At 48.3% G+C, this 17,059-nt stretch overlaps 1 protein-coding gene across 1 annotated transcript in view; it reads right to left on the reverse strand.

The window, feature by feature from the left end:
- Glp1r (glucagon like peptide 1 receptor) overlaps nt 1-17,059 on the reverse strand; it is a 40,007-nt gene that overhangs the window by 11,760 nt on the left and 11,188 nt on the right. Inside the window, exons 4-7 of the mRNA XM_021149582.2 lie at nt 11,164-11,282; nt 10,700-10,806; nt 4,977-5,130; nt 4,066-4,225 (exon numbers count right to left, since the gene is read on the reverse strand). Of these exons, the coding sequence (XP_021005241.1) occupies nt 4,066-4,225; nt 4,977-5,130; nt 10,700-10,806; nt 11,164-11,282 (540 nt within the window). The remainder of the gene's footprint in view (nt 1-4,065; nt 4,226-4,976; nt 5,131-10,699; nt 10,807-11,163; nt 11,283-17,059) is intronic.

Raw genomic sequence — 17,059 nt, forward strand, 5'->3', positions numbered from 1 at the left:
CATGCAACTGTTCTGGGCCTAGAAAACAGACATGCCCCCTATCCCGGTTACACAGAAGCCTACCCAATCAACAGACACAGCAGTTATGCTTCCCAGTGAGCACTGGGGTTTAGATAAGCATTGGTGTGATACTTGTAGATGTTGGAGTCTTCAGAAGATAGGGACTGGGGGAAGTCCTTCCCAAAGGAGATTTGGGGACCCTAGCCCATCCAGTCTCTCATTTTTGCTTCTGGCATGAAGTGAGCTATTTTCTCATCTCTATGCACCCCATCACCATAACATGGCACCCCCACAAGAGGACCAAAGTAATGGGTCTGTCTAATCTTTGACATAACCTGCAGACTGGTGATCTTGCACATAAACCTTTTCTCTTTATGAGAACCATGCCCTGGGTGTTTTGTGATAGCAACGCAAAGGTGACTAAGATAGCTCATAGATAGCCACTTGGGTGCTTCCCAGGGATTAAGACCTCTTGGCATTTGAGATTTTGTGGTTGTTGATGAGACAGGATCTCAAGTAGCCCAAACTGGCCTAAAACTTGCTATGAAATCAAAGGTGGCCTTGAACTCTTGATCTTTCCCCATCTACTTCTTAAGAGCTAGGATTATAGAGTTCTGTAGTTTCTCTTGCTCTCTTTCTCTGTCTCTGTCTCTGTTTCTGTCTCTGTCTCTCTTTACTAAGTTGGGGGAGTGAAGGAAGGGGCAGTTGTCATACCAATTGTTGTCTTTGACAGCCAACAGAGAGGTCCCTAGAGTACAGAATTGAGGACTCCTGCCCACAGCTTCATGAGTGAAATAGATTCCCTAGCCAAGCCCTGGATGACAGCAGCTCTAACAGACAGCTCCAGCTGGACATTCTGAGTCAGGGCTGTGCAGCTATGTTGAACTCAAGAGTATTGAGCCCAGGAACTGTGAGTTAGAAGTTCGATGCTCTAAGTTCAGAGGTCATTGTTATACAGGAATGGAAACACAATCCAGCTGGTTTCTAAGGTCTATAGAGTAGAGCAGGAGCCCTGTTCATCCCGGAGCTTGGTCTGTGCTGGTAACTGGCGGGTGGGCTGATCACCCTCTCATGGCAGACGAGGCCACAGATCAGGAGGAAAGGACTGTAACTCCAGCCACCTTCAATGACTTTCTGCATCAATATTCTCATTACCTGCCTCCTACCTATGCCTTCCTCAAGTGAGTCTCGCGGGTGTATGAAGTAGGACACAGTGTGCATATTAAGGTGCATGTGTGTGTGTGTGTGCGCACATGCACACTTGTGTGTTGGAGGCCTCACACACATGTGTATGTGGTGTTGGGACATTCTCCCAGGTATACATTTCCAGTCACCATCTATCTTCAGTATCCTTAAGTTCCCAGGTCCCACACAGTCATAGCTGCTGAACAACTGGTGTGTCTGGATCACTACACTAGCTCATGATTCACAGAGGCAAGGAGTTCAACAGTGCACAGTTGGCCCACACCCATCAGATCTCCATGCAGGTCCATTTACTTAGTTTACTATTAGTATTGTTTAAAAGTTTCACTACATTTATTGTGTGCATGCGTGCATGTGTGTGTGTGTGTGTGTGTCCCTGTCTATGTTTGAGGGTGAGTGTGCAAAAGTGACCATGGCCAGGTATGTGAGGGCCAGAGGATGACCTCAGGTGATTCCTAAGGATCTGCTATCTTGTATTTTTGAGTCACGGTCTCCCACTGGAACCTGGGGTTTACTAAGTAGGTTAAACTGATTGGCCAGGAAGTCCTGAGCATCCTTCTGTCTCCCCAGCATCTTTCACAGCTTCTTTGTGGGAGTTCTGAGGACTTGAACTCCCATCCTCATGACTGGGTACTAAGCACGTTCATCAAGGGAGCTATCTCTCCCCATTCTGTTTATTTTTACACAGACCAGCCATTCCAACACCCATGATGTTTTATAACCAGGTCTTCATGGAACTGAACAGATAATGGGAAGACCTAGGAGGGGGCTGGGGCATAGCGTAGACCCTGCCCCATAGAATATGCCCAGTAGGGATGGAATAAATATATCAACGAGAAAAGGGAAGCTCTCTAGACAAGAACACGACATTTCTTAGGCCACTCATGTACAGGAACTTCCAGCTGTGTGTTCTGCATCAGCAGTTGTTCTTTCTCTCTGAGACCTCACTCCAGTATGAGAGAGCTTGCTCACACTGCTAGCTACCCCTGGTGAGCTTCATCCATTCATTAACATCTGGTAAACAAGGTAAAGAAACAGGAGCATAGCCCGACCAGCAGCCAAGACGACATAATCCTTGCAGGCTGCATTTCATCAGTTCAGCTGCACAGCTGCTTTGCAGCATCCTGACTTGGGCAGGTCTCTGTGACTCTTGTCTTCCCTCGGACCCTTCTTCTCTCTACCTCACTTCCCCTCCAAAAAGATGTTATGGTTGGGAAAGAATCCCCCAAGGGTTCTGAGCCCTAAGCAAGGATAGGCAAGAAAGACCTGGCACCCTTCCCCATCATCTCCTTTGAGAACTCCAGAGCATCCTCTGTTTCCACTGACTCCTACCAACTCCCTGCCTTTGGTTGGTCCTGCCCTTGGGTTGTTATGGTGACAGATACAAACAGCACTGATGTTATTTCCCAGAATGGACAGACACTATTTGTCCCCCACACAGAGGAAGCCCTTCCCTGAGTTCCTTAATGGTCTGTCCCTGCACCCCCCCCCCCAGGGAGCATCAGTCCTCACTCTCCAGATGCCCCACCTGATGGGGTTGCCTGGCAGGATAGAGAGGGTTAGGAAGGAAGGAAAGATCTAGTAGAATGGGCTGGGTCTTGGAGGAAGAGGAAGGACAGGGACCATCAGGGATCTCTGTATGCTGAAATCAGGGCCTTTTATCTGTATAGAGATCTAAGTCTCTCAGCAGAATCAGCAGGAGACTGAGTGGAAAAGCAGAAGCTAAGACCTGCATTTGACAAGTAGACGACAAGGCCCAGAGCCAGGAAGCCAGGAGCCTCTTGTGACCCAATACCTACTCTGTCTTTAAGGCCCTTTTGCTCTCCAGGCCTTAGGAGCCTTAATACTTGGATCATGATAACCCCCCATTAGGGCTCTTCAACCCTGAGGTGGCTTCGTGGAAGGTAAGCTGGCAGCTTCTTGTAAGAAGGATGCTTCCAGCACCAAGTAGCATTTCAGAAGGACCTGTCACCCTTCCCCCATCTCTTCCTTGGAGCAGGACCAGGATGGGAGAGCTCAGTCTACTGTGATTAAGCTGAGACGTCTCTGGAAGCCAAGGCTAGGAGGGATCGATCGGAATAGCTCTAGGGACTAACGGTTCGGCACATGGACGAAAACTCTGGAACGTCAACAGTAGATTAAGGAGGGCTGAGCACAGGCCTGTCTTCTGTCCGTCCCAAGTGGGGGTACCCACTGGTCCCTCTAGGAGGGGTTGCCCTCATCTGTCTCCTCACCCCAACCAAATTGCAACCCTCCCCATCCTCCACCAGACCCCCATCCATCGAGAGGTAGAAAAACAACCAGAAATGTTCCAGCCAAAAAAAAACACCTGATGGTTCTCAGTAGACTTTTTTGGCTAGAACCTTTCCAGCCGGGCTCCAGGCACACCTACAGTTCACCTTTTTCTTTGCCGGCCACCCCTCCCAGATTGGCTCACCCCCGAGTCCTTTGCTTCATCGTCACAGTGGTATCCTATGTTAGCCCGTACCCTGTTCACTTGCCTACCCCTTGCCCACTGTGAGGCCCAGGATGTAGCATCTCCCACAGAACTTCTGATTGCCCTGCACTGGGGATGAAGTACTCTCCAATAGGACCTCAGGAGAAGAGGTATGTGAGGACAGTGTCCTGACTTCTAGTGGTGTGGTGGGGCTGGGGGTGATATTTAGCTATATGAGAATGGCATTTACTAAGAAAATGTAGATACCATATATATAATATATAATATAAACATATGATATGTGATATGAGATCATGGTATATGACATGTGGTATATGGTATACATATATATGGTAGGGTGGGGTCTTCCAGCCCTTGCTGCAGGTCTCCATGAAGGTTGTAAGGTGAACAACTGTGGGCCTTACCCCAGCCTATGCTCAGATACAGCTTGAAGATGCGCTGCTCCGAGAACACCGAGAAGGCCAGCAGTGTGTATAGATACACGCCTTCCACCAGCAACCAGTAGTAGTTGGCTGCCACGCAGTACTGCATGAGCAGGAACACCAGTCGGCAGCCTAGAGAGTCCTAGGGACAAAGAAAGGTCCCATGGGAACAGTAGCCCTGCCTCTTGCCCCACTTGTCAGTCCTCGATGGTCTGGCCTGGCCACTGTCCTACCATGGCTAACATGGGGTGAAGGAGCTTTCATATGGCCAGGGTCACTACTGGGAACTCTCTCTGCTCTGGGTCATTGAATCCTCTTTCTTCTGAGAAGAAAGCACCTGCAATTGTCCCCATGCTGGGAGGAGAACTGAGCCCTGGAGAAGTCATGGGATGTGTCTGGACTAGTATGCAACCAGTACAAGGTAGAGCTGAGACTCAAACTCAGGTCTGCATCCAGAGAACTCCCGTATCAGACTGAACTCCCTATGGCAGAGACTCTTACCTGCCCTAGGTGGACTGCCTCCTCCATCAGACTAGGGGCTTCTTAAGCTGTTCAGTCTCATCAAACTAGGCCTGTCGGGGTAGACGGCCTCTCACATCAGACTAGGGTGTACTCCCATGGTGTATTGCCTTCTCCCATCTAACTAGGACTATTCAAGTTAGACTGCCTCCCTCATCACGCTAGGGGCTCCCCATTGTGTACTGCCTCTACCATCAGACTAGGAGTTTCCCATAACACTAGGGATTCCCCATTATTGAGTGCCTCTCCTATCATACAGTGACTCCCTAAGGTCACATCTGGGCTACTTTTGCTTTTTTCCGTCCAATGGTTATGTAGTAGACTCTTTGACCAATGCCCTCCCCTCCCAGGCTCCCCCAGGCTGCACCACCCACCTGATAGGAGAGGAGCCCATCCCACTGGTGTTGCTGGGCAGCTGTGCTATACATCCACTTGAGGGCAGCATCTTTGATGAAGACGGACAGTGCTCGGAGGATGAAGGATGCAAACAGGTTCAGGTGGATGTGGTTCCTGGTGCAGTGCAAGTGTCTAAGGGAGAAAACAGAGCCTGTTCCTGGCATGACAGCCAACACTGGCTCTCCAGCCAGTACCAGTTCTCTGGTCAGCCCACATGCATACACATCAGGCATGTATCCACCTCTGGGAATATGCTCAAATCTTCCTTCCTCTGAGAATGTCTTTCTTCCTCACAACCTTGAAAATCTCTGATGCCCTGCCCGTCTACAAGGCCCTCAACTTGGTAGTCACGGCTCACTTCCACCCCTTGCTGTGGTGCCATCTTTCATAGTTATGTGTAACCAAAGCAACATATGTGTCAGGATCAGTCTTCCTATGGGAGATTTGATTCTGTAGGACAGGATGTTTCTAGACTGTTCTCTGGGGCAGAGTAACTCTAGGCACACAGTAGGAATTCAAAAGGAAATGGGTACAATGTATCCTCTCAGGTGAAAATATGTAGCAGAGCTGAGGAGATGGCTCAGGGGGTGAGAGTGTTAGCTGTGCAGGCATGAGGACCTCAGTTCGGATCCCCAGCAGTCCTGTGGAAAAGCAAGCCTGCACACCTGTAACCTCAGCACTGGGGTGGGGTTGGGGCGTAGAGAACACAAGACCACTGGGATGGCTGGTGAGATGGCTCAACCAGTTAAGAGCTTAACCACTGGTCCCAAGTTCAATTCCCACTGGTTCTTCCACAGGTCCCAAGTTCAATTCCCAGCAACCACATGGTGGCTCATGACCATCTATAAGGCAATCTGATGCCCTCTTCTGGTATTTGGGTGTACATGCAGCAGAATACTCAATCAATTTAAAAAAAAAAAAAAAAAAAAAAAAGACCGACTGCTGGGGTTTGCTGGCAGCCAGCTCAGCTCTATGTTCAGTGAGAGATCCTGTTCTCAAGCAAATATGGAAAAAATATGTCGCTCTGAGAGTGACAGAGTGGGACACCTGATGTTTCTCTTCTGCTTCCATGTTTGGTATGCAATCTGTGTGAAGAGCACATGCGTGTACACACACACATACACAACTGTGTGGCAAACTGGGAATCCAAGGGCACTTCATTTGATAAAGGCTACCTCCCAAGCAAAAGCCAACATCATTCTTAACGGAGGAACTCAGCGACTTTAAATTCAGCAGCCAAGCAAGGATGTGTCACCGCTACTGACTATTTACAGGTCTCACCCTACAACAGGGCCACAGAAGAGGTGAACCAGAACTGGTTATGGCTTACAGATGAAATCTTCAGAGAAACACCAGAACAATGTATGGATGAGCTATAATGTCTCAAGGGTCCCAGCAGTGGGTTCCCTAACACATTCTAGCAATAAGCAATAAAAAGAAATGGAAGACTTGTTCATAGATTCTATTTGATTTTCAGAAACTATCTCTAACAAGAGGACTGATAAGGTCATTGTGGACAACATGATAAAATTGGCTCAATATTGCTAGAGAAGTCGTAAGTTCATGGAAGATACACAGTCACACCATACTCAAGAACAGAGGTGCCACTAGCCTATGCTGAATAATGAATTCAAGCAGCTGCAATAAAATGTCAACTTTTTTCAGGGTACTGAAAAGATTTACAAAGAATAGCTAAAGGTCAGGGATAGTGTAGGTAGTCAAGTGGCCCTTTCCGATAATCCCAGCACATGGGAGGCTGAGGCAGGGGGATCAGGAGTTTGAGGCAAGTCTAGGCTACAAAGCAAGACAGGGTTTCAGCAAAACAACAACCCTCAGCTGGGCATGATGGTACACCCTATAATCCCAGCACTTAGGAAGGTGGAGGCAGGGGAATTAGGAGTTCAAGGCTAGCCTCAGCTATACAGAGTAAGTTCAAGGCTAGCCCAGTTTCCATGAGACTGTCTCAAAATAATCAACATGCAAAAGGAATCACAACATAGGAGTCTCTGCCTTAAGAGAGCCAGGATGCCTCTGTGTGTAAGTACACATATGTGTGCATGTTCATGTGTGTGAGTGCATGTGCAGAGGCCAGAGGACAACTCGGGGTGTTAATCCTCCCCTCCTGTCCTGTTTGAGACAGAATCTCTTGTCCACCACTCCCCACATCAGGCTGGCTGGCCCCTGAGCTTCCTTGGTTACTGCTGTCTCTGCCTTCTGTGCCTCTGCAGGAGCACCAGGCCACAAACACATGCCCACAACCACATGTGGCTTTTCATGGGTTCCAGGGATTTGAACCCAGGTTCTCATAGTGAGAATCAAATGTTTAATCCACTGGGCTATCTCTGCAGCCAGAGAGTTAGGATTTATTTTTATTTGTCCTTTAAAAAAACATTTTATTACATTAATTGGTTTATTGTTATGTGCATATGTGAGTGAGTGTGTGTGTGTGTGTTTTGGACCACGCATGCCTGAACACTTGTATGCCCGCCAGAAGTCTGGGAATAAATTTGGAGGAGTCAGTTCTTTCCTTCACTGTAGATCCCAGGAACAGACTTGGGCCATCAGGCTTGGCGCAGGAGCCTTTACTATCTCAGTCAACTTGCTGGTCTGAGACCTTACATTTCTATTAAATCTTTAGGAGACAAGGTGCTGTGGTTCAGGACTAGGCTAGCTAAACAGACCAATAGAAAAGAATTGTAAATGACAGAGACCACCTTACAAATCTGGGGACTCTTGCGGCATCTTCAGTGGGAAAAAAAGTAGTGCCTATCAATTGACAAAACTAACTTTTGTTAATCAATAGTTCCTATTGATATGTTTTACTTATCAATAAACTTGGTGACTGACCACTTTTGTTTCCTTACATGTAGAATGCCTGTGAAAAAGGCACCATAGAATGATGAATAAGCATAAATTAAGTGTGTCTCATTAACACTTAATACTTAGATTAAGAATGTCTACTATTAAGTAGGTTAATATCCAGATAAATGGCTATAACAAGCTAAATAAACAAAAATTTTTTTTTTTTTTTGGTTTTTTGAGACAGGGTTTCTCTGTGTAGCCCTGGATGTCCTGGAACTCACTCTGTAAACCAGGCTGGCCTCGATCTCAGAAATCCACCTGCCTCTGCCTCCCAAGTGCTGGGATTAAAGGCGTGGGCTATCACTACCCGGCATAAACTAATTTTTAAAAAAGGCAATGAACAAAGCAACTCATAGACTAAAATATGAGAAGAAAAAACCCAAAACAAACAAAAAACATACTGGGATTATAGGAAAGGGCCAGTTGACTACCTATACTACCCCTGACCTTTAACCTTTGTTTTGACCCACGTAATCTCTCCAGGGGTCAAAGATAAGCAAGCTACAATCATAAGGTCTTTTACATGCTTTACAGATTAGCATTGCTTAATTCTGAAAATGCTAAGTGTGGGTGTGGTATGAAGCTCAGGGAACCTTCTTCACTGGGTGGCCAGAGTGCCACCTGGCAGTGGCCACCTGGGAAGCAACCTAACACTTAGTTAACCAAACACTAAAGGCCAGGTGGTTGGGTACTGGTGGCATTTTTACATCTGTGGGTACGCCCAAAGGAAATACACAGGCAAGAATCACAGGAGAGCCCCGTTGTTTTGTAAGCTTTGTGAAGAGAGAGAAAAATCCACAAAACACATAAAAAAAAATGACACTACCTGCGTCTGAATGGCTCTCATGAGAATGTAAAGATAGATTTCCACCCCTGGAAACCACAGCAGGATACAAACACTTAAAAGTATCAGTGGGCCACCTGTGTGTTGTTATAGACACTTGGCAAAGGGGCGCAAGGTAACGAGAAAGAGTGGGAATTATGCCCTTAAAGAGCAAGAATCAGCTCCTGGTGGGGGGTGGACATGGGGACTAGATGGCTGTCCTTTGCTTTGTTCTGTAGCTTAGGCTAGTCTGGAACTCTCTATATAACCTAGACTGGCCTCCAGTTTGTGGCAATCCTCCTGCAGTGACCTAGGTGCTGGACTAGAGATGTTTGCCAGCACACCTGGCATGTGCTACTTTGTGATATGGCTAGCCTGGTTAGCAAGCTCTCTGGAGATCCTGTCTTGCATGGCCTTCTGAAGCTGAATTAGAGGCAAGCCACCATACCCACAAGGCATTTAAGTGGCTGAAACCGGTCTTCACATTGATGTGGCAAGTGCTTTAACTGCTGAGCCGTGTCCCCAGCTCAAAATGCCTTAGTTATAGGCATTTATTTCTATATGTATTTCCTCCTACACTTCTGAATCTCTGAAATCATTCATAATAAAAGAATATCTGATGTGATTTGATTGGGAACTATCTCTGAGATGTGCAGATTTGGTTTGTGGTGCTATCTCGGGAGTGGTGAACACTTTAAGGGGGCAGAGCCAAATTGAAGGAACTAAGTCACTGTGCAGGGGTGCCTCTGAAGGGTACACTTAATCTTCAGTCTCCCCCTTCTCTGCCTCCTGTCCGTCAGGAGATGAACAGCTCCCTCTAACACACACTCTCATGGCCAGGAGCCAATCCCATGAAAGACCAAGTGGCCAAACACTGAACACTCCAAAATCCTGAGCTCAGACAAATGCTTCCACTCTGGAACTGTTCTTGAACATATCTCTCAGGTACATAAAAGTAGCTACACAACACTCATCCAATGAATGCATTTACTGAGCACTGACTGTATGTCCAGTGTTATGCCAGAGGCGTTAGAGTCAAGAGAAAAACCATATTCCCTGTTTCTATTAACTGTGTATTCTTAGTAATTTTAAATACGTGTGTGTTGGGATATGAGCACATGAGTGCAGGTCCCACAGAGACCAGAAGAGGGCATCAGATCCCTTAAAGCTGGAATTATAGGTGGTTGTGGGCTGAGCTGTCCAGCATGGGTACTGGGAATTGAACCAGGGTCCTCTGTAAGAATAGGACATGCTCGTAACCACTGAGCCATCTCTCCGGACCCACATCTCCTATTCTTGATGCTCGATAGCCTGAGGTTTCTGGCCTCATAATTCTCCTGACCCTAAACTCAGTTCCCCTCATTGATCCCAGAAAGATTAAGGAAGTTGCTTCTCAGACGCTCCTTAGCTAGGTTAGAGCCAAGAAAGAACTTTCTGCTGGAGTTAACAAGCTTCAAGACAGAAGAATCTCTAATCGCGGAGACTTTCCAAAACTCATGCTGAGTTACTGATTATTAGTAGTAATAGTGGGTGGGACTTCTTGGAATTTCCCAACACCTTACCATCCACTGTTATAGTGTGCATGTGTGTCTGTGTGTGTGTGTGCATGCATGTGTGTGTGGTATGTGTATATGTGTGTGGTATGTATGTGGTGTGTAAGTGTGTGGTGTGGTATATGTGGTATGTAGTATGTATCTGTGTGTGTGTGCATGCATGTGCATGTGCGTGCACATGTGAGTGGTATGTGTGTGTGTGTGTGTATGTGTGTGTGTGGGGATGTATGTGGTGTGTAAGTGTGTGGTGTAGTGTGTGTGGTATGTAGTATGTGCTGTGTGTGTGGTATGTACTATGTGTCTGTGTGTGTATCTGTGTATGTGTCTGTGTGTGTTTACAACCTCATGTTTTTCATAAAGTTCTAGTGAGAAGGACCCTCTGGTTACTTTGGTTTGAAATTCCTCTATTAAGGAACTGAGCAGGAGATAGCCCCCACCCTCCCAGTCTTGAGCCCCTCCTTACCTGAAGCCAACAAGGATGGCTGAAGCGATGACCAAGGCAGAGAAAGAAAGTGCGTACCCCACCGTGTAGATAATGTACAGGGACAGGAGCTGTTCCTCAGGAAAGTTCTGTGTGCACAAATGGACATGGGGATGTGTACATGGCCTGCAGGCCATATGCGTGCACGTACACTCATCTCCCAAGTGCCTCATTCTGGGGTCTAAGGATATGCGGTGCTCTGGGGCCCCACTTGGGATTCCAGAATAAAAAAAGAGAATGACCCATGGACGTGGCCCCAGGATGTTCGCGACCTGGATCCAAGGTGAGTACTCACCACCTTTGGCCAGACAGCAGGGGTACAAAGTTACTGGAAGCAGGGGGACTGATGATGTGACAGCAACCTCCCCACCCGAAGCCTAGAGCCTCTGCTTCTGTGAAGCAGGGACCTAGCTGCCCCTCCCCAGGCTCAGAACCCTTCAGCTTACTCTCTCCCCTCGCTTAGACTCTTCACACTCCGACAGGTCCCTCCAGGGCAGGCTGGAGTTATCCTTATGTAGCCAGAGACCCTCAGCTGTGCAGAACCGGTACACATGGCCTTGTAGCACTGAGCAGGGAGACAGGACATCTGAGGCTCAGCCTAGAGATGAGCAGCCCAACCAATGTTGTCTTTGTTCTTTCCTTTCTTGGGGGCACCCTGCTCCATTAGAGCTGACTCTTCTGAGTTAGTAACAGGAATCGCATGCGCACACACACACACACACACACACACACACACACACACACGCATGCACACACGCATGCACACAGCACCCATTATGATCCAGGCATACAAGAAGGTATCACCAAGATGAGGGTGACCCAGCCACTCTCAGCTATTTCTCCTAGCCACCCAAAGACACAGTTGAGTGAATCTGTACCTTTTAGACAAGATAAATATATTTTGGGAATATGTCCTATCCTCCTGCCTCAAATCACATGATCGACAAGGTCTGGTGCAGGGCAGAAGGGGTCCTGCCAATCACAGTCACCCTCCGTGATTCTGATCTTCCTGACTCGGGGTCCCTTGCCCTCCTATATTCTTTGACCGATAGAAAGGTCTAAGAACAAAGCTGGTACTCAACTCCTGAGACTGGATGTTAAGCAACCTCTACTGAGGGAGCCCCAGTCTGAGGAGACATGGCCTGTCCAGGGAGCCCCAGTATGAAGAGACATGGCCTGCCCAGGAGCCCCAGTTTGAGGAGACATGGCCTGCCCAGGGAACCCCAGTCTGAGGAGACATGGCCTGCCCAGGGAACCCCAGTCTGAGGAGACATGGCCTGTCCAGGGAACCCCAGTCTGAGAAGACATGGCCTGTCCAGGGAACCCCAGTCTGAGAAGACATGGCCTGACCAGGGAACCCCAGTCTGAGGAGACATGGCCTGCCCAGGGAACCCCAGTCTGAGAAGACATGGCCTGTCCAGGGAACCCCAGTCTGAGGAGACATGACCTGACCAGGGAGTCCCAGCCTGAGGAGACATGGCCTGACCAGGGAGTCCCAGTCTGAGGAGACATGGCCTGACCAGGGAGCCCCAGTATGAGGAGACATGGCCTGACCAGGGAGTCCCAGCCTGAGGAGACATGACCTGCCCAGGAGCCCCAGTTTGAGGAGACATGGCCTGCCCAGGGAGTCCCAGCCTGAGGAGACATGGCCTGCCCAGGGAACCCCAGTCTGAGAAGACATGGCCTGACCAGGGAGTCCCAGCCTGAGGAGATTTTTTTAAAGACCTCTAAAAGGAACACAAAGTCTCATGGTGCTGTTACAGCTATGATTCTTGGAAATTTTCCCTTCAGATTGGGAAACAAAGCTTGCTCCTTCAAGTAACCCCGTGTTCTATAGTCAAGAAGGACACAGCTCTTCGAGACCTGCTTCTCTGAGAGAAGGCAACACCTTCCATCAGCTCTCAGAGAAGAGCAGCGTGAAGGGAAACCCACAGGGACCTGACTACACCCTTTCTACACCCTTTCTACACCTAGCTGGGGGTGGGCTGTCACCTGTGGTCTTCACACTCACTCGGGTTCTGAGGAGTCCCAATCATGCCCGGCTGTGGTAAAAAGTATTTTAAAAATCCCAGCATGGGGTTCCTTCCCTCCTTAATGGTTTATATACCCAGATGATAGACGTGCACACAGCCTTTATATTTATTCTGCCTTAATCAGCACAATAGCTGGGCGGCTGCCTACCCTCCATGCTGTTAGACTCTACCTCCTCTCCATAACCCACGTTATTATTCACTGCTTCATCTGGGCTGCTCTTAGCTCCAATTAGGCAGCCCTCTGAGCCACCTTCTCTTGGCCTCTAGCTCATGGTGTCACTCCTTCCTCCTTTCCTGTGCATCCTCTCTATCATATGGTGGCTTTTCCTCTCCCCTTCTCATGGTGGCCTCAAACCTGGGAAACCTAACCCTGACCTATGTCTCTTCTCCCCAGCTATTAGCCGCTGACGTCATTATTTACCAATCAGAATTAGCTGGGGGCACTGTCCCTCAGTGTCTTATGTACAGACTCTCTAGTCTTTGGGGCAAACAGTTTTGGGGGGCCCAAATTAACATTAGAATACAAATGACATTAGGCCAACCCACTACGTCCTACTGTGGACCTTTCTAGGGAGATGATGGAGATGAGCGATTTTTTTTTGCCCCAGACTCCATGTAAGAGCAGCAGACAGCAGAGTGCTCACTGTGCCTAGGAAAGGCCTCAATCATTGCCTCCCTACAGGAGAACGTAAATCTATCAGCAAAGCCAAGGAACAGGGGTGGAGGTCAGCAACCAGGCAGTTGAAGGAGGGGCATTAGCACAGGAGAGTGAGGAGGACTGCCAAAGTCGACGGCTGACTGTAGACGATCCCAGCACTCGGGAGGCAGAGGCAGAGGCAGGCGGATTTCTGAGTTCGAGACCAGCCTGGTCTACAAAGTGAGTTCCAGGACAGCCAGGGCTACACAGAGAAACCCTGTTTTGAAAAACAAACAAACAAAAGACTAAACGACTTGAATTGGCAAGATAGATCAGTAGGTAGAGATGCCTGCTACCAAGCCTGCTGCCCCAAGTTCGATCTCTGGGACTCACATAAGAGGAGGAAGGAACCAACTCCTCCGAGCTGTCCTCCGTCCTCCACACGGATGCTGTCACACTGCCTCCCCTAAATGAGCAAATAAATGGAATACAAATATCTTAAAGGGCAAAAGACTTGAAGGACCAGCTGTGGGCTGTGTGTGGCAGGTACTGTGGAAAGGAATGGCGAGAATACAGAAGTCACTCAGAGCCCTTGGTGGCCATGGCTGGTGAGTGTTAAGGCGAAGATATTGTCAGTAAGAAAAGGCTGATTAATTCACATATACATATATACACACATACATATATACACACATACACATATATACATATAAACAAATATACATGTACATATACACATGTGCATATATACATACATCACATATAATATACACATCATATGCATTATACATACACATATGTCCTATATATCATATATACATATATACACATATATACATATATATGTGCACATATGCATATATACATATGCACATATACATATTCATATACGCATATATGGCAGAGTAGCAGTTGTACCCTGTGGGAGGCACACCCAAGGGACCCCTGCCTTCAGGGGTAAACTTTCAGTGAAGAAACCCAACTTCCCAGCTTCTGAGGCCATTGTTATGTGCCAGGGAGACTTCCTGTGGGTCCTGTAACAACCCTCTTCCAGTGCAATCATGTGCTTGTCAATCAGGCCTTATTCTCAACACCAACCCTGCCACCCAGCACCCAGTGTGCCCAGTCTTCACACCTCTCTTCTTCTTTCTCTCTTCCCTTCATGAATACTCCCTGAAGCAGGGGTCGCTCTTGAGGAGGGGGAATTTATTGAAATAAATAAGCTTTGTAGTGTTATCAGTGTAAGAAGAACCTCGTGTGTGTGTGTGTGTGTGTGTGTGTATGTCTGTGTGTGTCTCTGTGTGTGTATATGCATGTGTTGTGTGTATCTGTGTGTGTATATGCATGTGTTGTGTGTATCTGTGTGTTTGTGTGTCTGTGTGTATATATGTGTGTTGTGTGTATATCTGTGTGTATGTGTGTCCATGTGTATTTGTGTGTGTGTGTCTCTGTGTGTATTTGTGCACATGCATGTGTGTGCAGGGACACATAAGTGTGTGCATTTGTGCATATGTGCACGGAGGCCAGAGTTGATGGTGGATACCAGGTGTCTCTCCCACAGCCACCTGACTTTTGGAACAGGGTCTCTCACTGAAGCTGGAGCTCCCTTGGGCTAGCCTAGCTGACCAGCCAGCCCCTCCCCTGTGCAGGCACACCCTACTACACCCAGCCTTTTACGTGCCGGGAATCCAAACTCAGATCCTCTTGATCTTTAAAGCAAGCACTTTATCAACTAAGCCGTCTCCTCGGCCTGGAACCTACGTTTTCAGACTCTGACAAACCCCCGAGGATCTGATGGCACCTCTTCCAGCAGCAGGTCGTGACCTGAGCACTGGGGACATCTCTAAGGAGCTCACAAATGGCTGGGGAAAGAAGGCAGGCACATGCTCTCATTTTAGTGTCTCAGAGGGCCACCCTCAGGTCCCCAAATACTTCTGGTGCTTGGATACTTAAAATTCTTTCTGGGAGTCCAGTCTTCTGGTAGATAAGAAGCCTGCCTTTGGCTATAGATACACCCCGATGGTAATGGGGACCTGAGCCAATTTTGTGGGAATGAACAAGTATCAGGGCCTGCTCAGCAGCCTGTCTGAATGGAAGGGTATAGGGAGTAGGGTAGGGAGAGGGAAGCTTGGGAGAAAGGAGAATGGAGAAAACACAGCAGTAGACTCTTCCCAGAGCTGGCACAAACCCCAGCATACAGTAGGCACCATGCACACAGTAGGCACTGTACCTTACATACACAGTGCACACAGTGGGCCCTGTACCCTATATGTACCATGCACACAGTAGACACTGACCCCTACATGCACTGTTCACACAGTAGTAACTTATACCCTCCATGAACCATGCACACAGTAGGCACTGTGCCCTCCATGCACTGTGCACACAGGAGGCACTGTTCAATTGTAGGCTTCCTCCCTGCATGTATTGTGCTTGCTGAAGGCTATTTACTCACAGAATCAAGTTTTGAAAACCTACTGTACCTTAAACATCATAGCCACCTCACCAGGGAGGCATGGTTAACCCCACTTTACAGATGAAAACACTGAGCCTCTGAGACACCAAGAGGTCTGTTCAGGATCGTGGAGATAGGAAGACACACAGGCAGGATTCTAACTCCCAGCTCTCTCCCTCCAAAAGTCAAAACTTAGCAACTGGGGTTGTACCCAAGAGTCAATCGTGGCTAGGTACCTGGGTTTAGATTTCCACACATGCCATTGTGACCCCCAGACAGCCTGCATAGCTCTGGGATCTCTGCTGAGGGCCAGCTTGGGTGTGTGTGTGTGGGGGGGTGCCTCTCTGGTTTAAAAAGATCACTGTGTCCCAGAGAAGCCCAGACTGCAAGTTCATCTGTCAGTTAGCCCTCATTAACATCAAATATTAAAAGTCACAGCTGGATAACTGGCTAAGCCCATGGTCCCCAAATGCCCTTCTTGGCTGGAGGTAGGTGGTCTGGATAAAGCCCTGCTTATCAGCACAGCTTTATCTGGCCTATGAGGAGTTGGCCAATCATAGCCAAGGGTTTGGCTCGGTCTAGTCAATACACGGAGACAACCAGGCGGCCGCATGCCAGGAGGCCCAGTAGTATTTCATTAAGTCAGACCCTCGTGCTGGAAATAAAACCCCCAATTAAACACTTTGCCTCCCGGAAGCTGCCAGGACGTCTGTAATCAAGCTAACAGCCACCCTTCCACGTGGATGGAGGGTACTCAACGCTGTGGAGAGCTGCTCATGAATCTATTAGCTCCTGCACCCTGGCAACAGAGGTGCCCAGTGAAGGCCGTGGGGTGCGGAAGAGGGACCCATTTCACAGATGGAGATGCTGAGGCTCAGTCAGGCTGGCACCTCTCCTGTATGTGACAGGATGGGACAGGGTAGCAACGAAGGGGCCAGCTCTGGGTTGAGGAACAGAGAGGCCTGGAACATTAAGACTTAGGAAAGGAGCAGGTTCTGAAGTCCAGACTCAGGTGCAAATCTTGGTTCCACTCTTAATCAGCTGTTGCACTTTGGGGGTATTCTGCCGCTTCTCAGCTTTCCCTGTCTATAAAATAGGAACTATTCCCAGCAGAGTGGGCAGGACTGCCTGGTGTGCAGTCACACAGAGGCCTTGCCACCTCCCCCAGCTTTACAAGGCCTAATTTGGGTCTCAGACTCCCCTTGGTAACCCTGGCC

Source organism: Mus caroli, unplaced genomic scaffold, assembly GCF_978045245.1.
Source record: "Mus caroli unplaced genomic scaffold, Mus_caroli_1 scaffold_18, whole genome shotgun sequence".
NCBI lineage: Eukaryota > Metazoa > Chordata > Mammalia > Rodentia > Muridae > Mus > Mus caroli.